This window comes from Ranitomeya imitator, chromosome 3 (assembly GCF_032444005.1).
Source record: "Ranitomeya imitator isolate aRanImi1 chromosome 3, aRanImi1.pri, whole genome shotgun sequence".
NCBI classification, from domain to species: Eukaryota; Metazoa; Chordata; class Amphibia; order Anura; family Dendrobatidae; genus Ranitomeya; species Ranitomeya imitator.
This window is the reverse complement of record NC_091284.1, coordinates 305,234,852-305,250,172: the sequence shown is the minus strand read 5'-3', so window position 1 is coordinate 305,250,172 and position 15,321 is coordinate 305,234,852. Positions and strand designations below refer to the sequence as shown.

Sequence of the window (15,321 nt, the reverse complement as noted above, 5' to 3'; positions counted from 1 at the left end):
TCGCCCTCTTGTACCGAAGAGCTGGAATCGGACACCAACTCCACACTGCTTTTTTCATGCCGTCTGGTTTTAAGGGATGATTTTATTTCTTCCCTAATTACCTCCCTCAAATCCGATACCCGGAGAGGGGCCTCTTCTTCTAACATACGACATATGCATTATTGGCATAATTTCTTTACATAGGTGTCAGGTAGAGGCTCTGTGCATACAGCACACTGCTTATGCTTAGATTTGGAGACCTTTTTCCTCTACAACAAAGCATAGTGTAGAAAAAACAGCTGTATCAGGCAATGGTCTACATATTACACTCACCACTGCTGGCAAATATAGAGTACCGGTTTTTGAGGGGGTGAGGTGCGACGTGACGCTGGTTTGCCAGGGTCCTGCTGCCCACGTTCACCGCTATGAGACCTGTGCTCTCCTGTCTGTCGGTGTTCGGCATCTCCTGCCGAAGACATGTTGCCGCACACACATCTCACCTGAGCGCTGCTTCTTTTCAAAAGTCCCGCGCTCCTCCTCCCGGTCTCCTCCGGAAGTTGTTACCCTACTTCCGGGTCATAAGCGCCGACCTGCTCCTGCAGCGTCGCGCGAGTGTGAACGACCCAGGGCGGCGTGCCTTCCCCCGGGAACGTCACCGCTCCTTGCCAGACGAGGGGGGAAGCTGGACACAGGACTTCCCCCGACGCTGCTTCCGGGCCCCCGACTCTGCCATTCTCCCCGGACACCGCACAGAGGCTTGGCGGACCCGGGTAAGACGAACGAACCTGTAGGCTCCCGCCGTCCGGACAGGAACCCAAACTGGAGGGCGAGGGGGACCGCCCCTTTTTAACCTGTAGGTTCCTGTCCGGAAGGTGGGCGGATCCCCTCTCTCGTTGTGGGTGCTGTCGTGGCGATAGGAAAATTAATTTTTTTCCCACAAAAATGTTTTTTTAGCCCCCCAATTTTTTATTTTCCCAAGGGTAACAAGAGAAATTGGACCCCAATAGTTATTGTCCAATTTGTCCTGAGTATTCTGATATCCCATATGTTGGGGTAAACCACTGGTTGGGCGCACGGGAGAGCTCGGAAGGGAAGGACCACTGTTTTACGCAGAATTGGCTGGAATTGAGATCGTACGCCATGTCGCGTTTGGAGAGCCCTGATGTGCCTAAACAGTGGAAACCCCCAATTCTAACTGAAACCCTAACCCAAACACACCCCTAACCCTAATCCCAACCATAGCCCTAACCACACCCCTAACCCTGACACACCCCTAACCCTAATCCCAACCGTAAATGTAATTGAAACCCTAACTTTAGCCCCAACCCTAATAGGAAAATCGAAACAAATACATTTTTTTAATTTTTTTATGTTTCCCTAACTAAGGGGGTGATGAAGCGGGGTTTGATTTCCTTTTATAGTGGGTTATTTAGCGGATTTTTATGATTGGCAGCCGTCACACACTGAAAGACGCTTTTTATTGCAAAAAATATTTTTTGCATTACCACATTTTGAGAGCTATAATTTTTCCATATTTGAGTCCACAGAGTCATGTGAGGTCTTGTTTTTGGCGGGACGAGTTGACGTTTTTATTGGTAAGATTTTCGGGCACGTGACATTTTTTGATCGCTTTTTATTCCGATTTTTGTAAGGCAGCATGACAAAAAAACAGATATTCATAAATCTCTTTTTTGGGCGGGTGGGGGGAGCGTTTATACTGTTCCGCATTTGGTAAAGTTGATAAAGCAGTTTTATTCTTCGGGTCAGTACGATTACAGCGATACCTCATTTACATCATTTTTTTGTTTTGGCGCTTTTTATACGATAAAAACTATTTTATAGAAAAAATTATTTTTGCATCGCTTTATTCTGAGGACTGTAACTTTTTTATGTTTTTGCTGATGATGCTGTATGGCGGCCAGTTTTTGCGGGTTTTCAGCGGTACCATGGTTATTTATATCCTTCTTTTTGATCGCGTGTTATTACACTTTTTGTTCGGCGGTATGATAATAAAGCGTTGTTTTTTTTGCCTCGTGTTTTTTTTTTTTTTTTTTTTTACGGTGTTCAGTGAAGGGGTTAACTAGTGGGACAGTTTTATAGGTCGGGTCGTTACGGACGCGGCGATACTAAATGTGTACTTTTATTGTTTTGTTTTTTAATTTAGATAAAGAAATGTATTTATGGGAACAATATTTTTTTTTTTATTCATTCTTTATTTAGGAATTTTTTTTTCATTTTTTTTTTTTACACATCTAAATTTTTTTTTTCTTTTACTTTGTCCCAGGGTGGCCATCACTGTATAGTGACAGATCGCTGATCTGACACTTCGCAGAGCACTGTGTCAGATCAGCGATATGGCGTGCCCTGCTCCTTTATTACCAGCGCCTACTCTGAACCCAGAAGTAGTCCCTGCAGGACCCAGAAGTAGTCCCTGCAGGACCCGGAAGTAGCCCCGCGGCCATTTTGGATCCGGGGCCTGCAGGGAGGAGACGTTCGGTACAAGATGAGCACATCGCCTTGTACCGATCGTCTCAGGGAAGCACGCAGGGAGCCCCCTCCCTGCACGATGCTTCCCTATGCCCCCGGAGCACTGCGATCATGTTTGATCGCGGTGTGCCGGGGGTTAATGTGCCTGGAGCAGTCCGTGACCGCTCCTGGCACATAGTGCCGGATGTCAGCTGCGATAGTCAGCTGACACCCGGCCGCGATTAGCCGCGCTCCCTCCATGAGCACGGCCGATCGCATATGACGTACTATCCCGTCGGTGGTCATACGGGCCCACCCCACCTCGATGGGATAGTATGTCATATGTCAGAAAGGGGTTAAGGGCATAAAAATTCAAAGTTTGAAAATTGCCAAATTTTAAAAATTTTAGCCATATTTCCATTTTTTTTCCATAAATAATCGCAAGTAATAAAAGAAGTGTTACCACTAACATGAAGTACAATATGTCACGAAAAAACAGTCTCAGAATCAGCAAGATCCATTAAAGCTTTCCAGAGTTATAACCTCATAAAGTGACAGTGGTACCAAATTGGCTCTGTCACTAAGGGGTTAAATACTGTACTTCCTTTGACTTTCTGTTTGAGAGAAGTCTCAAACATGACATCACAGGAGACTGGAGCTGCACTCACTCCCTGTACTCACTAGTTTGCTGCCCCCAGAGGAGACCCCCTGGATCCTCGTTGATGGACTCTGTGTTGTCACGTTTGAGACTCCTCTCAAAGCATCATCACAGGAAGTATAGTAAATAAAAAAAAATTTAGACAGAGAGCGAAGTGTAAAGTACATTGTAATAAAGCAAATTGCAAAAGTGGAAAGATATACTAGTTAAAAAATACATTTTAGGTGCCAAGCCATCATTTTAACTAGTCACATTTTCATCTTTATTTTTCTTGCATGAAAAACATTTCTTTACTTGCTGTCTATCCATTTAATTTTTTCTTCCAATAGATCTTTACAGAAGTATTTTAGAGTCCACACTTTCCACATCAGGAATAGACACAACCAAGTTGTATCCAATTCTCCTATCCTCTGGTCTTCCTCGAGAAACTTTAGGGCAGATTTGGGCAATGGCAAATAGGACAACTCCTGGGAAACTTACTAAAGAAGAGCTCTATATTGTCCTTGCTATGATTGGCATTACACAGGTAACTCTTATTGGGGTCTTCTAAATGCTAGCAATTACTGAGGTAGTTCATGGGTGCCCCTTGAAGTCTTCCAGGACGTTATTTCGTAAATCTTTGTGGGAAACCTGGTGCTCTGGTTGATATGTTCTCTGATGATTTTTTTATTAACATATCAATTGCATTATATTTAGGATTAAGAGTCACTTTATAGTGGTTTTCCGTTTTCAATGTTTTAATGCACATTAATGAGCACTAGGGAAAAATAAAATAAGCGTTACAGAGTTACTCACTCCCACCCTCCCCCCCCCAAGGTCTAACTTCAGCGCACTTCACCCCTGAAACCAGTCACTGGACTCAGTGACTTGTGATGTCTATGGACCCAGTGACCAGGGTCTGCGTCGGAGAGGAATCGCTGCACCTTTGAGAAGAGAGTACCATATTTTTCGGACCGTAAGACACACCTAGGTTTTAGAGGAGGAAATTAGGAAGAAAAAATTGAAGGAAAAAATGTGGTCAATTCTGTACTTAATATCCCCTTCCTAGTGTATACGGTCCCCCTAATCCCCATCCTGATATGCATGGCCCTCATCCCCATCATGGTATGCATGCTTTCCTCATCCCTGGCCTGGTATGCATGGCCTCCTCATCCCTATCCTCTCAGGAATGATCGCAGTCATCCCTATACTGGTATGCAGGGTCCCCATCTCGTCCTAGTATGCATGGCCCCATCCCTATCCTGGTATGTAGGGCCCCATCCCTATCCTGGTATGCATGGCTCCCTTCTCCCTACCCTGGTATGCATGGCCCTCATCCCCATCATGGCATGCATGCCTCCTCATCCCTGGCCTGGTATGCATGGCCTCCTCATCCCTACCCTAGCAGGAATGATCGCAATCATCCCTATACTAGTATGCAGGGTCCCCATCTCGTCCTAGTATGCATGGCCCCATCCCTATCCTGGTAAGCATGGCTCCCTCATCCCCATCCTGGTAAGCATGGCTCCCTCATCCCCATCCTGGTAAGCATGGATCCCTCATCTCCATCCTGGTATGCATGGCTCCCTCATCCCCATCCTGGTATGCATGGCTCCCTCATCCCCATCCTGGTATGCATGGCTCCCTCATCCCCATCCTGGTATGCATGGCTCCCTCATCCCCATCCTGGAATACATGGCTCCCTCATCCCCATCCTGGTATGCATGGCTCCCTCATCCCTACCCTGGTATGCATGGCTCCCTCATCCCCATCCTGGTATGCATGCCCCCCTTATCCCTATCCTCGTATGCATGGTCTCCTCATCCCCATCTTGGTATGCATGGCTCCCTCATCCCTTCCCTGGTAAGCATGGCTCCCTCATCCCTCCCCTGGTAAGCATGGCTCCCTCATCCCTTCCCTGGTATGCATGGCTCCCTCATCTCCATCCTGGTATGTATGGCTCCCTCATCTCCATCCTGGTATGCATGCCCCCCCCCTTATCCCTATCCTGGCAGGAATGATCGCAATCATCCCTATACTGGTATGCAGGGTCCCCCATCTCTTCCTAGTATGCATGGCCCCATCCCTATCCTGGTATGCATGGCCCCATCCCTATCCTAGTATGCAGGGCCCCATCCCTAGCCTGATATGCAGGGCCCCATCTTGTCCTAGTATGCATGACTCCCTCATCCTTACCCTGGTATGCATGTGTCCCTCATCCCCATCCTGGTATGCATGGGTCCCTCATCCCTACCCTGGTAAGCATGGCTCCGTCATCTCCATCCTGGTATACATGGCTCCTTCATCCCTACCTTGGTATGCATGGCTCCCTCATCCCCATCCTTGTATGCATGGCTCCCTCATCCCTATCCTGGTATCCGTGGCTCCCTCATTCCCATCATGATATGTATGTGTCCCTCATCCCCATCCTGATATGCATGGCTCCCTCATCCCCATCCTGGTATGCATGGCTCCCTCATCCCTACCCCTACCCTGGTATCCATGGCTCCCTCATCCCTACCCTGCTATGCATGCCTCCTCATCCCTATCCTGGTATGCATTCCCCCCTTATCCCTATCCTGGTATGTAGGGTCCCCCATCTCGTCCTAGTATGCATGCCCCATCACTATCCTGGTATGCAGGGCCCCATCCTTAACCTGGTATGATTAGCCCCATCCCAGTCCTGGTATGCATGGTCCCATCCTTACCCTGGTATGATTGACCCCATCCTTATTCTGGTATTTACACCTCACCAGCTATTCTTTTCTATATGTTTGTTATTTACGTCCATTATATTTGTATTGAATGCTTTTGTTCATGCACCCAGCTCTCCATACTTCTCTCCTGCCTTGTCTGTCTATGAAGTGCACATAGTACATCACCCAACTTTCCACACAGACTTTCCTCTGCTCCTAGCATTCACATGGTATGCCTTTCAGCGAACCCCAGCTTACCCCAGTGTTATTTATGACCTTGCTTACTCTGGCTTGATTGTATGCGTCTGGTCCACCCTTAATTCTCTGACCAAGATGAGCAGAGACCACTCCTCTCTGCTTCACACCTGAATCCACTTAGTTGTACATATACTTCATAGCACAAGTCTGCAATGACTTTAGTCTGCTGTGTGATTCCTATAAGTGTGTCCTAGCAGTGTGAAGATTATGTAGAATTAAAACCAGAATCGAACCAGAAGGGAACTGAAGGGAACTGGCCAGTCACTGTAAACAATGTTTCTGTTTGTTTTCAATTTCAACTCTATAATCCTTCACTTTCTGCTAACTCCCCTAATCCCTACACCTAGTAAGGAACTGTTCATCTCTTCTTCAATCCTCCCCATCCATCTCAACTCCTCCTCTGAACTGTGCCTCAACATACAATCCTCTGTCTCAAAGCACAGATAGCCACCTCATGCCCTCTCCTGCTCCCACCTTCTAACACTTTCTCTGCTCCTTCTCACTGCTGATGATATCTCTCCAAATCCTGGTCCTCCTCACCACATCCCCACAGTCAGTTTTACCTCCCAACCACGCTCTATCACAAATTTCCATAACCTCTCTAACCTTATACCCAATCGCCCGGCCCTCGCTTCCCCAGTCCCACTAACTTTTTATTACTCACAAATTTTCCTTACTGGCCATCACCGAAACCTGGCCCACCCCTTCTGACACAGCCTTTCCTGCTGCACTCTCGTATGGTGGCTTCCACCTTTCTCACACACCCCGCCCCAGCAGCAAGCATGGTGGAGGAGTTGGTTTTCTCCTGTCAGATAACTGCTCCTTCACCCCAATCCCACTGCCACCCTCTGTTACCCTCCCTTCCTTTGAGGTGGACTCTGTGCGCATCTACTCCCCCTCCAACCTCCAACTGGCTGTCATTTACCGCCCCCCAGGGCCAGCCACCACCTTCTTTGACCACTTCACCACCTGGCTACTTCATTTCCTTTCTGCGGACATCCCCACTATCTTCATGGGCGACTTCAACATCCCCATTGACACTTCTCTCTCAGCTGCCACTAAACTTCTATTCCTCACTTCTTTCTTCGCCCTCACTCAATGGTCTTCTGCAGACACTCACAAAGATGGTCACACACTAGACCTCATCTTCACCCGCCTCTGCTCCCTATCTAACCTCTCTATCTCACCTCTTCCTCTTTCTGACCACAATCTACTCACATTCTCTTCCCTCTCCACTTCTTGTCTACAATCCCCACCCCACCAACTTGCACACCCTCGGAAAAATCTTAAACACCTTGATCTACACTTACTCTCTGAATCCCTCCTCCCTCTCACAGACATAAGTTCCCACACAATGCGGAAGACGCTGTCGCTCTATATAACACCACAATAGCTGCAGCTTTGGAATCTCTTGCCCCTCTCACACATTCCAAAGCTCGCAAAATTAACCGACAGCCCTGGCACACCAGCCTGACCAAAGAACTGAGGTGAGCTTCCAGGGCTCTGAGCGGATATGGAAAAGATCCCACTCCAACGAGCACTTCATCGCATTCAAACAGTCCCTCACTACTTTCAAGACCACACTCGCCACAGCAAAACAAACCTACTTCTCATCTCTCATATCCTCCCTGTCTCACAACCCTAAACAGTTATTCAACACCTTCAACTCTCTCCTCTGTCCCCCAGCACCTCCTCCCTCCCCACTCATCTCAGCTGAAGACTTTGCCTCATTTTTCAAGCAGAAGATTGAGAACATCAGAGACAGCCCCCCGAGCCCTTTCTCCCAACTACCCAGCCCTCTACCTCAAAAACCAACTTCTCCACCATTACAGAAGATCGACTCTCCACTCTACTCTCAAGATCGCATCTCACCACCTGTGCACTTGACCCGATCCCTTCCCACTTCATCCCAAACCTCGCCACAGTCTTCATCCCAACTCTAACCCATCTCTTCAACCTATCACTAACAACTGGTGTTTCCCCCTCAAGCTTTAAACATGCCTCAATCACACCTATCCTCAAAAAGCCCTCTCTTTACCCATCCTCTGTATCGAGCTATCGCCCTATATCACTTCTCCCCTATGCCTCAAAACTACTGGAACAACACGTCCATCTTGAACTGTCCTCCCATCTATCTTCCTGCTCCCTCTTCGACCGCTTACAATCAGGCTTACGGTCACACCACTCCACTGAAACTGCCCTAACTAAGGTCACCAATGACCGATTAACCGCCAAGAGCAATCGAAACTACTCTATCCTCCTCCTCCTGGACCTGTCCTCTGCCTTTGACACAGTGGACCATTCCCTATTACTACAGACCCTCTCATCCCTTGGCATCACAGACTTGGCCCTATCCTGGATCTCGTCATACCTAACTGACCGAACATTCAGCGTCTCCCATTCATACACCACCCCGGACCTGGACTACACTTACAGGTCATGATTTTATCCTCTTTTAACCATTTGACTCCATTTGTTTTTCCAAACAACTTTATTAACATTTTCAACCAAAACAAGACATAGAGAGAGCAAGATTAACATAAATGCAATGACATGAAACATTCATGAAGCATAAAAGTAAAAATAGAAGGGCAAAAGGAGAAGGAAAGACAGGCATACAAATATATACTACTGTAGCTTACTCAAACAGAAAAAGGTTGTAGTTTACTCAAACAGATTTTAATGTAGCTCAATATTAAACCTAATACAACTGTCGCTTCATAATAACAAACAAGTAAGTATGATGTAAACAAGGACCTGTCCTGTCTGGAGGTGACCCTCGAACTTTGTGAGGGCAAAGTACGGTTCATTTACAAGCTACAATTGAGGAATAAGTGGAAAACAGCTTTTCCATGCCTTTAGATAATAAAGTTACTATTTTCAGAAAAATGTTGATTGTAGAACTATTTCATTTGGGATAAAAATTTGATTTGGACATAGAAAGGAGTCCAGGAGAACCCATGGAGGATTTTATACCGGCACATTTCAGGAAATCGGTTTCCTCCGCTGGAGAAGAAATATTAATCAACTTAGTTATCTACGATACAAATTAAATTCGCATCTGAGTCCAATTGTAAGGTATTCTGGCCTTTTGAATCTCACGGGTAGTGGATTGAAATAATTTCCGTTTACGCAAGGTTCCCTTGGACATGTCTTTTAAAAAGGTTAAATGACTAAACTGAGAAGAGAAGAATCTTGGCTCTTTTGAAGTACCGAGTAGTGTATTTCTGACCCAGTTGGGGTAAAAAGAGACGATAACATCAGTAGCAACATCAGACAGAAGAATAGATGGCCTGCGAATTCTAAAGACCTTCTCACTTAAGTTTTTCCCATGGGCGTTAGGAATTAAATGAGAAACTAAGGAAGAGATGTAATCCCTTAACTGGAAAGACTGGACCGTTTTTGGAATCCCTCTGATCTTCACATTGTTTTTCCTTTTAAAGTCTTCAAGATTAGTTAGACTTTTTCTGTAGGAAGTAATATCTTTTTGAATGTTTTTCAATGAATCTGAGATTGTAGTAATGTTCTGATCTTTAGTGGGATATTGTCACGCCCTACAGACGTGTCTATCGGGTGGACCCACTGGACCGCAAATACAGCGGTTACTGATACCAGGAAGGGAGAACCAGACCAGGAAAGCAGGTTCAAACGCTTTATTGTACAGTAATACAAACACTAGGGGAGACACCCCAAAGGAAGGCCACAGGGCCACAACACCAGAAAACCTCTAAGGAGACCAAGGCTTGGAGTGACCCCTATACAGGGATTTCCCCTAGACCACCAATAGAGGGTCCGATGAGGCAGACACCTGTGTTAAACCGACCTAGGAGGTAGGAAGAAATGAATAAACAAAACAGGGCTGGATGTGGAACTTGGAAGCAGGAAGAAGACTGCAGGGAACCACACAGGATACTGGACTCAGGATGCTGTGGAGACCAGACTCGATCCTAGGGAAAAAAGGAACACAGAGTAAGACAGGCAAATTGGACTGATAAGCCTAGCAGGATAAGACCTGGAGCAGCAACTTCAGGATAATAGAAGTTGCCCAGGCGGCGTCCAGGAGTGACTGAGATCCTTATATACCTCCAGCCTCCAGGTGATAGGCCGGGAGGAGGGGCAGTGAGTAGGGAGGGGTTGACCCTTTAAGAAGCCAGAGAGCTCGCCTGACCGCCCCCTATGCACTCCCTAGGAGAGGGAGAGAAAGGAGGAAGTGCAGCAGACATGGGAGCAAGGACCCGGGCAGCACGTCTGCAGGGACGGACCCCGGAGCGCCGGCGGACGACCGGAGCGTGACCCTGCTGGCTAAGGACAGGACCAGAAGAGGTAAGAGCAGGCGGGGAAGAGAAAGAAGGCGCCCCGGACTGCGAGGTGGTGACAGATATGAGGACCCTTGAATGTTGAATGAGGAGACAATTCTCTTTGAGTTACATAAGGAGCCATCAGAAGCCCTATAGGATTTTGAAAGTGAGACATCTGCTATGCGCGATAACATATCTTTGATGACCTCTTTGATGAAACTCTCGGAAGCTTTGACTTTGTTTAAGTTTATAGAATCATCAGATTCCATTTCAATTTCAGACGATATTTTTGAGTTATCGTCATTATTAGTATTTTTCCCTGAAATATCTACTGAAACTAGGAGGGCCTTACATATGTTGATCATAAATTTTTCTGTTGGGTTATCATCGGTTGCTTGAATATCATTTATCAATGAATTATTGTAATTACATTGCCCTTGTAATTTTCTCTGATTTAGTTTGACTGATTTAGTTTCTCGTTTACATTTTTCAAAAATTTCAGAATTTTCACAACTGGTTGAATGTTCTGAAGAAGAATATGAACATGAAGAAAAAATGTCATCGGCAACCATGTCATCAGAAAAAATAGTTAACTCTATAACCAAAAGAATCTGTATCGTTATAAAACTCCTTAGAGTGATTACTCTCCAACTGTCCCGATGAGTCGAGGGATTCATCTGATTGATCAGATTTGTTTTCTTTATCTTTGTGAGAAAAAACAAATTTGTCTGTGGCAAAGATATTTGTTGTTCACTTAACAAATTTAGCAGAGTAAGGAGCTATATTAGGAACCTCCCCTTTAATTTCCCCCAGATTGTAGTCTCTAGTAGTATGTGTGGATTTAGAAGGGGTACTCTCTTCAGGTAAAAATTTCAGATGCAGACCCACATCTTTCCCATCAGATAAAAGCTTGGCCTCATTTGACTGTAAATTAGACATGTGCCCTTTAATGGTATTACTTCTCAATATATTAGTTGATTGATGAAGTAGTTTTTTGCTTTTAAGTACTGGAATTTTACTTATTGTTACTGATGATTGATCAGTAAGGCCATGTCTTTGGACTTTACTCTCCTTTATTTTGTTTGATGCATTTGAGAGGGTTTTCCTCTCATTGTCTCTGTATGATATTTGCTCTCTGAAAGCTTCACCTTCTGCCTGGTCATGAAGGGGTGTCACTGACAGATTTTGTAACTGTAAAGGTACCCTCACACTCAGCGACGCTGCAGCGATACCGACAACGATCCGGATCGCTGCAGCGTCGCTGTTTGGTCGCTGGAGAGCTGTCACACAGAAAGCTCTCCAGCGACCAACGATCCCGAGGTCCCCGGGTAACCAGGGTAAACATCGTGTTACTAAGCGCAGGGCCGCGCTTAGTAACCCGATGTTTACCCTGGTTACCAGCGTAAAAGTAAAAAAAAACAAACACTACATACTTACCTACCGCTGTCTGTCCCCGGTGCTCTGCTTCTCTGCACTCCTCCTGCACTGGCTGTGAGCACAGCGGCCGGAAAGCAGAGCGGTGACGTCACCGCTCTGCTTTCCGGCTGACCGACGCTCACAGCCAGTGCAGGAGGAGTGCAGAGAAGCATAGCGCCGGGGACAGACAGCGGTAGGTAAGTATGTAGTGTTTGTTTTTTTTTACTTTTACGCTGGTAACCAGGGTAAACATCGGGTTACTAAGCGCGGCCCTGCGCTTAGTAACCCAATGTTTACCCTGGTTACCAGTGAAGACATCGGTGGATCGGTGTCACACACGCCGATCCAGCGATGTCTGCAGGGAGTCCAGCGACGAAATAAAGTTCTGGACTTTCCTCAGCGACCAACGATCTCCCAGCAGGGGCCTGATCGTTGGTCGCTGTCACACAGAGCGATTTCCTTAACGATATCGTTGCTACGTCACAAAAAGCAACGATATCGTTAACGATATCGTTATGTGTGAAGGTACCTTAAGACTCTCCCCTCATCCTCCCTCTCTGCATTCAATGCCCATCCTCTTATACTGCCATTAACCCTTCGTATAAACACTGGCCCATCATATCGCAGACCCCCTGGGCTCATCTTGTCAGCTGGCATTCTTCTTCTGAAGGGCTTCTGAAAGGGCGGGAATCTCAGTTGCATCCCCATTTTCTTTTTTCTGCTATGTCATTGTTTCAGTATCTCTCACGTCCACCCAGTTTCTCCTCAGGACACAGTCAGCTAATAGTGGAGCCTCGGTAAGTGCAGGGAGCTTTACAGCTGATCACCGGCGGACGATCTGAACACCATGAAGCCGCAACTCCATCTGGTTTTGGCAGGGATTCATATTATGAGGTAAAGGTTTATTCACCTTTACCTCAGAAGAAAGCAGGCCTCCATTAGATCTCCTCACGGTGTCCCTCTTTTTCAATAAAGCAATTTTCTTGGATGAATGGTCTTTTTTCTTCTTATAACCCAGTCCAGGCGGCATAATCTCACAGGTTTTATGACCAGGTAGTCCACAATTAAGTATGCTTTAGGTAGCTGAAAATAGGGGATTTTCAGGAGCTATGTAAAAGCACGTCCACTCCTGTCCCCCACAAACCACGCCCCCATTTGACTCCATTTGTATCCTTACGGCATATTTGATGTGTTTTTTTCTAAATAGTACTATGCATTTTGTTACTCTATTGGCACTTTAGTACACGAGGCATTAACATTAAATTAACTTTGCAAATTGGTAAGTCTTACCCCTCTAATTTGTTCATTTTGGCATAAGGATTCACCATGTAAAATATGTTGACATTAAATTTTAGATGTACCACTTGCTCAAGGTGTGTGTATATGTGTGTGTATGTATGTGTGTGTGTGTGTATGTGTATATGTGTATATATATATATATATATATATATATATATATATATATATATATATATATATATAAAATGTGTGTATATATATATATATTAATATTGTTTCCAAATGATTGTGGGCTTGTTTTCTTTGCATTATTTGAGGTCTGAAAGAACTTTTTTTTTTTTTTTTTTAATCTTGACCACTTCTCCTCTTCAGAAAAAAATCCAAAATGTATTGCTTGGAAATTCAGAGACATGTTGTCAGAAGTTTATAGAGTAAATTAACAAAAATGTCATCTTGTCCTGCAAAAGACAGCTGCCTTACACAGGGAGACCTATTGTGCGTGTGTGTGTGTGTGTGTATATATATATATATATATATATATAATCTGATAATGCTCAGTTTCTTTCTGAAAATGATTGCAATCACAAGTTCTTTGGCATCATTATCTTCATTTAATTTGTCGTAAATGAAAAAAACACCCTCAGCCTAATACTTGGTTGCACAACCTTTAGCCAAAATAACTGCGACCAACCGCTTCCGGTAACCATCAATGAGTTTCTTACAATGCTCTGCTGGAATTTTAGATCATTCTTCTTTGGCAAAGTGCTCCAGGTCCCTGATATTTGAAGGGTGCCTTCCCCAAACTGCCATTTTTAGAACTCTCCACAGGTGTTCTATGGGATTCAGGTCTGGACTCATTGCTGTCCACCTTAGAAGTCTCCAGTGCTTTCTCTCAAACCATTTTCTAGTGCTTTTTGAAGTGTGTTTTGGGTCATTGTCCTGCTGGAAGACCCATGACCTCTGAGGGAGACCCAGCTTTCTCACACTGGGCCCTACATTATGCTGCAAAATTTGTTGGTAGTCTTCAGACTTCATAATGCCATGCACACGGTCAAGCAGTCCAGTGCCAGAGGCAGCAAAGCAACCCCAAAACATCAGGGAACCTCTGCCATGTTTTACTGTAGGGACCGTGTTCTTTTCTTTGAATGCTTTTTTTTTTCTCCTGTAAACTCTATGTTGATGCCTTTGCCCAAAAAGCTCTACTTTTGTCTCCTCTGACCAGAGAACATTCTTCCAAAACGTTTTAGGCTTTCTCAGGTAAGTTTTGGCAAATTCCAGCCTGGCTTTTTTATGTCTCGGGGTAAGAAGTGGGGTCTTCCTGGGTCTCCTACCATACAGTCCCTTTTCATTCAGACGCCGACGGATAGTACGGGTTGACACTGTTGTACCCTCGGACTGCAGTGCAGCTTGAACTTTTTTGGATGTTAGTCGAGGTTCTTTATCCACCATCCGCACAATCTTGCGTTGAAATCTCTTGTCAATTTTTCTTTTCCGTCCACATCTAGGGAGGTTGGCCACAGTGCCATGGGCTTTAAACTTCTTGATGACACTGCGCACGGTAGACACAGGAACATTCACGTCTTTGGAGGTGGACTTGTAGCCTTGAGATTGCTCATACTTCCTCACAATTTGGTTTCTCAAGTCCTCAGACAGTTCTTTGGTCTTCTTTCTTTTCTCCATGCTCAATGTGGTACACACAAGGACACAGGACAGAGGTTGAGTCCACTTTAATCCATGTCAACTGGCTGCAAGTGTGATTTATTTATTGCCAACACCTGTTAGATGCCACAGGTAAGTTACAGGTGCTGTTAATTACACAAATTAGAGAAGCATGACATGATTTTTCAAACAGTGCCAATACTTTTGTCAACCCCCTTTTTTATGTTTTTGTGGAATTATATCCAATCTGGCTTTAGGACAATTCTTTTTGTGTTTTTTCATTGAAGACAAATTAAATGAAGATATTAATACCAAAGAATTTGTGATTGCAATCATTTTCAGGAAGAAACTGAGTATTATCTGACAGAACTGAAAGGGTGTCAATACTTTTGGCCACAACTGTATACGCACGCACGCACGCACACACACTTGGTATCGACGCGTTCAGAAAAGCCCAATCTATCAAAATATAAAATCAATTAATCTGATCGGTAAACGCATAACATACCATAGATAAAGCGGGATATGCATGACGATAAATACTAAACAAACATTTAAAACTGCAATATGATGTGCCATTGAGCAACCAGTAAATGATAACTAATCTTAAAAAAAGAAAATTATAAAATCTATGACCAAAAAGGAACAAAATTAGGAGGGAAGACCTTCAAAA

At 44.9% G+C, this 15,321-nt stretch overlaps 1 protein-coding gene across 2 annotated transcripts in view; it reads left to right on the top strand.

Moving 5' to 3' along the window:
• Positions 1-15,321, top strand: part of SYNRG (synergin gamma) — a 474,426-nt gene that overhangs the window by 177,199 nt on the left and 281,906 nt on the right. For both annotated transcript variants that reach the window (XM_069756583.1, XM_069756584.1), the window contains one exon: positions 3,433-3,629. In XM_069756583.1, the coding sequence (XP_069612684.1) occupies positions 3,433-3,629 (197 nt within the window). The remainder of the gene's footprint in view (positions 1-3,432; positions 3,630-15,321) is intronic.